Source organism: Trachymyrmex septentrionalis, unplaced genomic scaffold (assembly GCF_001594115.1).
Source record: "Trachymyrmex septentrionalis isolate Tsep2-gDNA-1 unplaced genomic scaffold, Tsep1.0 scaffold40, whole genome shotgun sequence".
Lineage (NCBI taxonomy): Eukaryota > Metazoa > Arthropoda > Insecta > Hymenoptera > Formicidae > Trachymyrmex > Trachymyrmex septentrionalis.
In genome coordinates this window covers 3,223,939-3,233,236 of record NW_017305569.1, presented here as the reverse complement: position 1 = coordinate 3,233,236, position 9,298 = coordinate 3,223,939, and the positions used below count along the sequence as shown (strand labels likewise).

The following is a 9,298-nucleotide window of genomic DNA, read 5'->3' as shown; positions in this document are numbered from 1 at the left end:
AGATATTTAAATATAATAATAAATTAAAAATAAAAATAATTATCTGACAAATTATTTTTCAAATATGTAAAACACAAACAGATAACAAATTAAATATATTTGTTACATAATTTTATATATTTTTATTACCTTTCCAAATGCTGTATGGTGATCATCTAGCCAAGGAGTTGGTATGGTAGTAATGAAAAATTGACAACCGTTGGTGTTCTTTCCAGCGTTTGCCATGCTGACGATCAATGGTCCGGTATGTTTTACTTCAAAAGTTTCATCATCGAAATATTTTCCATAAATACTAATGGAACCAGTACCGTCGCCATTTTCGACGTCACCACCTATGTAACATACACACATAACCACAAATTGAATTCATAATTTAATGTCTGTAATAATTAATAAAAAATAATTACTAATCAAAAAAATAGCAGCGTAACCTTGAATCATGAACTTTTTTATCACGCGATGAAATTTGGTCCCTGCATATTTTTTTCCAGCTATACCAGTAGTAGCAAAAGTGATAAAGTTTTTCACCGTTTTTGGAGCAATATCGCCGAACAAACCAATAATAATCCTACCAACTGGATGATTATCAATCATGATATCGAAATATACTTGATCAGTGACTCTAAATGTTTCTGCCTGAAATGGAAAATTTTTTGAAGTATTCACTTTTTATGTAAATGTTACGTAGTAATTATTTATTGCAAATAATAATAAAGTCAAATTCAAAATGAGTTGCAATTAAATATTACTTCATTAAAATTAAACATTTAAAATTATAGATACTCTTTATAAATTTAATTTATAATATTATACTTTATACGATGTTCTCTAAAATATTACAATTTTTTATTAAGTATAATTAGCATAATAAGTAATAAACATAATAAAAACATAGTAAGTATAATTAATTTTAAAAAAATTATAAATTATTACGTGTAAATAACATTCATAAATATTTATTTACTTTTAATACTTACTTAAACATTCTAAAAATTTAAATAATTTTATTAAAAACAAGAAAAGCTTAAAAAAATTTTTTTATTACAACCAGTTTATTTTAGTGACAAAGAAACTTACAACATAGTACTAATTTTCCTGACAGACTTTGCAAGAAAATTATATTCTTACCAAAATCTTTATTTCAAAGATCTTTAAAAATGCATAGAAGTTATAAAAAATATTGTTGTTAATAATATTTCGAAGTACAATAAATAGATAATTTGGAATTTATAGAGCTAAAAAAGAAGCTATACGAAATCTCAATATGTTTGACATATCTTTATTATTTTATTTTATTAGTTTATATTATTTTAATAATATTTTATTAAAATTTGCTAGTGTTTTTCGTAAATTATTTAAAAAATAAAAAAAATGTAAACTTACAATTAGGTTTGAAAACGTACTATTACATTACATTTAACTGGAATTACATATATTGGAATCACATAGCGATAAAATACAAAAAAGCATTATTTAAATAGTTATGAAAACAATTGTACAGTTTACTGTATAGTAATGCTGCTAAAAAAAACGTTGATAAAAGCAATATACCATCATATTCTCGCCCGCACATTCATATTAGAAATTCATATTGGAAAGTTGATATGACGCAAAACTTATTATTGTAAAGTATATACATTTTTGTTTATCTAAATTAGATTATGTAAAAATTAAAAATATTTCTTTATATGAGTAATTACTTCGTTTAATCTATAATTTTTGTTTGCAGGGTTTAACATTAAAAATAGTTTCATTTCAAATGGTTTTTGGAAAACCATTTTCATTTTACACTTAAAATAAATATCTATACTAAAAAAAAAAGTAATGTTGTATTAACAGTATTATTTTAATTAAAAATAATTTTGTTAATTCAATAACACCATTAATCAAACCAGTGACATAGCCAAAGAGAGGTTGTGGGGTTGCAGCCTTCCTCCAAAATTCTGAATGATTTCAATAATTCATAAGAATATGTAAAAAATTGTTGAGCAGTAAATATCAATTTGTTTTGAGAGAGGAAATTGAATCCTGTTGGAATAGTTCTCATTTTTAATTTAATTGTAAAAATATCGTTTATTATGTATTAAAAATACATTTGTTGAATTTCATTTGTGTTTGGCACGTAAATAAAAATTCAATAAATTACACGGAAAAAAATGTTGCTGCTAATACAATCGCAAAAAGTGGCGTTGGAAGAACGGCAGCAATTTCAACTTGTGAAATTTCAGCCGGATATTAATATTTATTATTCAAATTTTACACTATAATCTTTGACATATTTTGCGATTTATAGAGCTATTCCGAACTTTTCGAAGCACTTTACAACAAAATGGCGGATTTTTAATAATATTTTGTCGAGTTTAGTAAATTTTTTTTTAAACGTTAAAGTTGTGTTACAAATTTTCGAATTAAAATTTTTCATTATTGCTACATTGTAGTCGAATATTTGAAGAAGTTTTCTGGAAAGTTTTAAATCTTTAAACGTAATAATTAAAAAATTATGATAATTATGATATATATTTATATGCAGCGTCAGCGAAACGTTCGACGCAACATTGCACAACGACATATAATATATAAATTATCATAACTTTTTTGCTATTGAATTTATTTTATTTTACACGAAACTTTTTTTATTTATGCTTACCAAATGTGTTACTAGTAAAAAAGAACATTAAAAAAACTGATTTCTACAGCCCCTCCTAAAACATTTTTCTCACTACGCTATTGAATAAAATAATACTTACGTTCTTGTTTAAATTTTATTTGTTTTCAATAGTATTGTTCTTAAATCAACAAGATTATTTTCAATTAAAATTGTGCTGTTGAAACAACATTATGTTTTTCAGTGTATACACTTAATTCATCATTTGTAAAATATGAAAATGGTTTTTCCAAGTGTTCACAAGTGTTTCCTCAGCGTTATTGATGGAAAAGTTTGCCTATAAATTGATTACTTACAGTACCGTTTGCCTACATATTTGCCAACAGTTTGTTTGCGCAAAAAAATTATTGCCTGCACTATTGCGTACAAATATAAAATTAAGAGAAAAAGTGTGTATACATGACACTATTGCGCACAAACTACATTGCGCACATAATATTATTATCTGTATCGATTGCCTACAAGCATTTTTGACCACAAATATAAAATTAAGAAAGTACGTTTGCACATATATAGCACCCCTGGTTTATAAGTTGAAATCAAATCGATATCAATTTTCGGAACATTTAATTTGATATCGATTACATTTTCTATTGACTTTCAAAGAAAATTAATGATAAAAGATTATCAATGATAAAATGTCAATCTTCTTTTGAAGATCTAGTAGATAACAAACTAAATGGTTCTAAACATCAATCAACTTGTGAACCCGGGATTGCTTACAGATTGATTGCTTACAAGCACTTTTGCGCATAAATATAAAATTAACATTAATTATGTATATAAGAAAATAATTTGTATTTTTAAAGTAGAGAATTTGTGTTTTAAAACAGTATTTGTATTTTAAAGCAGAGATTAGTGCTGGTAAGCAATCGATTTGTAGGCAATGATACATGTGTACAAACGTGTCTTCGTGTTTTAATTAATAATAATGCGCAAAAATGCTTGGAGGCAATCGATCTGTAAGCAATAACATTGTAATATACAGTTGTACGTAATAGTATCGTGTGTGCAAAGATATATTTTTCTCTTAATTTTATATTTGTGCGCAATAGTGCATGTAGACAGTCGAGTTGTAGGTCGTCGCCGTGTTTATTTTTTATACATTGTAATGTATCAACAATAAATCCGCTACTTACATTACGCTATTGCCTAATATTTTTATTGTAACATTTTAATATATATTGCATTTTCGGATTTATAACATTTTTAAAATTTATATAATGGTTTTTTTATTTACTATTATAAAACCACTATCTTTATTTAGCATTATTTAATACAAAAGATATTAACTTTTACTTTTTTAATAATATATTTTGTTTTATATATAAATATTTTAAATTTAATTACAATGCAAGAAATTGTGATTACATCTCGATGTTGTTAGGTTTCCAAGTACTTATAAAAATTTTGAAGGTATGTTGCAAATCCTATTGACATTATTTGAAATGTGCTTTATATATTGTAAATGCTTGAAGCTAATAGAAATAATATAGAATAGAACCCTCCCTCCCATTAATTTAATGCGTATTCGTAAGAGGATCTATGTAGTGGATTACATTTAAAGTAACATACACAATTACAGAAGAATACTTCGTGTGTATAGGTCATAATAGATGCATGTGTTTATGTATGCACATATGCATCTATTGAAGAGACCAAAGAAACCTTATGACATATAAAGGTATGACAAACACATACGCACGTTTATTTGACCTATTCCTATTTTATCTATTTTTATTACTACTGCATATAAAAAGGTAATCTCCAAGCTCTAAGTTAATAATAATTTATCGTAAAATAACATTCAAATTTTATTATGTTAATATAACGGATGTAAAATCTTTATTGTAAGATTTATAAAATTATGCTTTTTCGATCAAAATTTACGAAAAAATATCTATAATAAAAGTTTGTTGCCGATCAACACAATATCTCATGATAAATTAAATTTTTTTTTTAATAAGAATTTATTATATTGTAAAGAATTAATATTAAAATGTCTTATAATATTCAGTCGCAAATTGATACAAAATATATAAATAACAAAAGAAAGAAGCGTTCCTTTAATGCAATAAATAATTAATTTCTATACTAAACGCTGAATTACGTATTAACGGTATCCAAAAATGCAGTTACGATTAGGGAAGATATAATAAAATCGTCTTAAATACGGACAGCAAACGGTACCTTAATGGTCGAGGTGATAGCCACGAGAATGATGATCATCAATAGGCACTTCATACTTTTACGATTTTGTCCCAAATGATGTCCTGATACAGACGTTGCAGGTCTGTTTTTTTTTAACTGCAATCACGATTACGACGTAGCGGTGCAAAAACGATGCAAGAAGTATGTGCAGAAGCCACTTGTCTGCCGGCGATTTGTGCCGTTGAGTTGTCGTTGAGAGTTGCGTAGGCTCTCTAAATTAAATAAAGTAGCCGTGCATCAATGAACCTATTGCTATAAAGAAATCTTGCAACAAACAATAATATTTAAAATCTGCAAATATTATACTTGTATTACTTAACAATAAATAATATTATTTTATATATAAATTTAAAAAATAGAAACTAGTAATTATTTATTTGTATAATTATTTTGTGCAGCTTTCTTTATTTATGTGCCGAATTCTGTAGATAAATTATACAATTATAATGAAGATAAATTTTGCATAGATAGCAAAGAGAGTCCGAAAATAATTTTTTTTTTTTTCTTATCTCATGAAATGATTTCCTGTTTCATCCTATTTCTATTCTAAAAGTATTCTTGAGTCTTAAAAGATTTTATCTGTATTACGAAATTGTGCGAAATAGATTTTGATCAGAATTATTTAATTATTCCCTAAATCTTTATTGTGTTTTTTTTTAGAGAAAACAAAATAATTTTGATTGAAATCTATTTCAAATAATTCCATAATACGTGCTTAAAACATAATATTTTATCCTGTAATTTTTGAATGTCGATTTGATGTTAATAAGTGTATAGTAATATATAAAAGTTTTATATAAAAATGTCAACAGTTGATGTGTGGTTCGACCGTATGAGATATACAAAATAAAAAGTTTAGCTTTATTGTCCTTCTACGAAAATATTTATTTCAATATGAATTTATTACGGATGGATTCGGCAAACTCCGCATCTTCGATCGAGTAATTCCGTTATACTCCCGATCAGTGAACGGTCGCGTATTATAAAAGCTGGATATATTCTGCTCTTAAGAACAGTTTCAGCTAAAATGAAACACGGTGGACAAAATCACATAAAATCGGTGGCGTTGACAACGATAACAATCATTATTTTCGTCGTTGATGCGACCGTGAATCTTAAAAGATGCGAATCTGTGGCTTATGAAAAAACGGCTAAAGAAGATTTCAGAGAGGATTTCAGTAAGAAAGTTTTCTACGTCGGTGATCAAGTGTGGCGAATCTACAAACACAATGATTCAGTAAATGATTTGATGGAGCAACACGATCAAAACGGTTGTACATAATATAAATAAAATTTATATTAATATAAATATTTTACTGTATTTAAAAATGATATTACTAAGAGTTTTTTTAGAAGGACAACAGCTATTAATAGGGAGTCTAACAAAATCTTTTTTTTTAATGTAGCGTATCAAATATGGTCGAACCATCCATTGACAGTCGATATTTTTGTTCGAAACCAAATGCTTTATAACGTCGATTTGCTATTGAATAATTGCAGAATAAAGTATGACGTTCTGATCAAAGATGTGCAAAAAGCGATTGATGACGGGAATGTTCGACTTACAACCGCAATGCAAACAGAACTTGAAGGACGCAAAGGTTTGGGATTTTATTACACTCACATTAATTAAACTTTATCATTTTTTAATCATAAAATCAATATTACTGTATCATTCAACAATATAATCGCAGGAAAAATAAAAATTTCTTCAAAGATAAGTAATAATAGCAATACTATTAATATCTACATATAATAACATTTATTGATATATTCACGCATCGTTAAATGCTTTTAATAATTATTATTAAGTACTTACACTTCACATTAAGTTATCGCAGCTTATCATATATGCTTCACAATTAGTCTTGCTCTTTACCATTTTTCTTTACTTTTTGACAATCTTATTAATAATGAAAAAAGCAATCAATCTTTATAGTGATCTTGTTTCAGTGATATTCATAAAAGTTACGGAAAAAGCTATTGTGTGTGTGTGTGTGTGTGTGTGTGTGTGTTTGGTTGATAATTATTAAGAGCTTACAATTCGCATCAAGTCATCGTTGCTTATCATTTATGTTTCACAATTAGTTATCACTCTTAACTTATTATTTTTCGTTACTTTTAGACAATTTTATTAATAATAGAAAAGAAGCAATAATATATAGATCTTTATAACTTGTTTGTCACTTGTTTATGTAAATGGAAGAAGTTATTATTTGATCAATCATATAGCTAATTAAAATAAATTAATAATTCTTATTCAGAAATACATTCAAAAATAAATTATTGCAAATGACAGCTTATTATTAATTTTGAATTAACGAATTAATTAATTTGAATGGTCTCCATTTACTTAATTTATTATTTACTAAAAAATTAAATTAACTAAATAATTAAAATAATTTTTATAAAAATAAATTTAAAATTCCATTGTTTTAATTAAATATCCTCCAATTATGTTTCAATTAAACTAAATTATTATAGTATCTGTAATAATTAGGACATTATGTAGAAAACATAGCAAACACTATTAATCAAACATTGTATATGTATATGAAAACTATTCTAATGTTGATATAAACATACTTGATAAAATTCTTGTCTATTATATAATTTTAACATAATTCGGATAGTTAATCTAATATTCACTGTAAAGATTAGTAATACATTTTATTATTATTTATGTATTGTTATCGGAAAATTGTGCCATTTGATGTAATGTATGTATGTGTTAAATATATATAAGAGTCATTGTTAAAATCATAAATTGGAATACATATATATTCTAAAAAAAAAGTTAATACATTAATTAATAATTTCAAATTCTTATACATTTTCATAGAAAAACAATTTAAAATCAATCGAGGTTATTGACCTTGTGTGAATCCCACTTAGTAACCCGGTTCCGCTTCAATGCTGATTAACATTAACAGTTATACTTTACTTGTAAGGCGTGTATAAAACGCGTAGTCTTCGCACGTACGGGCATTCAGTGACGTTTCGTCGTTTTTCTGTAGTCGTTTGCATAGTCGGTCGATCTCATCTCGATGCCGTTATCCAAGACGGACTCGGCAAGGTTTGGTTTTCGATTCGTGCAAGAAATTATTACATTTGCAAACAATATTGGAAAAGTCGAAAAATTGCTGAAACTCCTGAAACGCGAATTAAGTTATGGGAATAAATATGAGCATTTAGGAATTTTTATAATTATTTAATGAGTGAGATATTTAATGAGTGTTGAGCATCGCTTCTGTCACCGAGTATTCAGTAATTTTTTAGCTCGTTACGCTTGGTGGCAGGGAGTCAGACGTAGATTTCCACATCCTCGTCCTCTTCGTTATCCTGCTAGTGCATATGGTGGGGGTGCTCCGTGGCATTTTAGGGGTGAGCTTTCAGATGCGCATAATCCGTTTCGTCGATTCAGAATAATATATCAGATTTATATAATGTAAAGAGTACTGAAAAAAATATTTTGTAAGATGACAATTAAAAGGAAAAAATGCTTGCTTTGAGCTGAATCTACGAAGCGGTTGCTATACAAGCTCACAAAAGTACGGAACGTGCAATCTCTGAATAATCTTGAAGATATATCTATTAGGTCATCGTATGGAATGGACCAGCTACCATGACATAAATGACATTTATGGCTACTTGGATTATCTCGTGAACACTTATCCTGATGTCTGCTCCGTTCAATCCATCGGTAATTCCATTGAAGGACAGCCCCTCAAGGTATCCAATCTAATCTATTTTGATACTGATAAAAAATTGATGTTTAAGATCTTAATATTTTTATATATATTAAAAGGTTCTAAGGATTAGTAATGGTAAAACGGAAAATACACCTGCAATATGGATTGATGGTGGAATACACGCGAGAGAGTGGATCTCACCGGCAGCTGTGACTTATATCATTGATAACCTGGTTGAAAATAGCGATGTTTTACAAACAGACTATTACATTCTGCCAGTTGTCAATCCAGATGGCTACAGATATACCTTCCAATACGATCGTTTATGGAGGAAGAATAGAAGGAAAGGCACTTCTTGCTCGGGCGTAGATTTAAACAGAAACTTTGGTTATCGCTGGGGTGGAAAGGGAACTAGCAGTAACATGTGTTATGAGACATACCGAGGTTCTAAAGCATTCTCCGAGCCAGAAACTGACGCTATTCGAAATTTCTTCGAGAACAGTTTAGCAAATTTCAAGGTTAGTTAAAATATTTTGCATAAAAATCCGTTAGTTTGTATTTACTTTGCATTAATTATTTTATTCTTTTAAATACATCAATTATAGCAATGCTATCAGCAATCATTCTTAACTTAATATTGTAAACATAATAATATTTAGATCATACGGATTTTTCTTAATTTACGATATCTCACAACATATACGTATATATATATATATATATATATATA

At 27.3% G+C, this 9,298-nt stretch overlaps 2 protein-coding genes across 3 annotated transcripts in view; one reads left to right on the top strand and one right to left on the bottom strand.

The window, feature by feature from the left end:
- LOC108751048 (peptidyl-prolyl cis-trans isomerase A2-like) overlaps positions 1–5,026 on the bottom strand; it is a 6,159-nt gene extending 1,133 nt beyond the window's left edge. For both annotated transcript variants that reach the window (XM_018490987.1, XM_018490986.1), the window contains exons 1-3: positions 4,856–5,026; positions 432–636; positions 130–332 (exon numbers count right to left, since the gene is read on the bottom strand). In XM_018490987.1, coding sequence (XP_018346489.1) covers positions 130–332; positions 432–636; positions 4,856–4,909 — 462 coding nt within the window. In that variant the 5' untranslated portion in view covers positions 4,910–5,026. The remainder of the gene's footprint in view (positions 1–129; positions 333–431; positions 637–4,855) is intronic.
- An 877-nt stretch (positions 5,027–5,903) lies between these two features.
- LOC108751020 (carboxypeptidase B-like) overlaps positions 5,904–9,298 on the top strand; it is a 4,134-nt gene continuing 739 nt past the window's right edge. Inside the window, exons 1-4 of the mRNA XM_018490943.1 lie at positions 5,904–6,147; positions 6,283–6,477; positions 8,475–8,608; positions 8,685–9,086. Of these exons, the coding sequence (XP_018346445.1) occupies positions 5,904–6,147; positions 6,283–6,477; positions 8,475–8,608; positions 8,685–9,086 (975 nt within the window). The remainder of the gene's footprint in view (positions 6,148–6,282; positions 6,478–8,474; positions 8,609–8,684; positions 9,087–9,298) is intronic.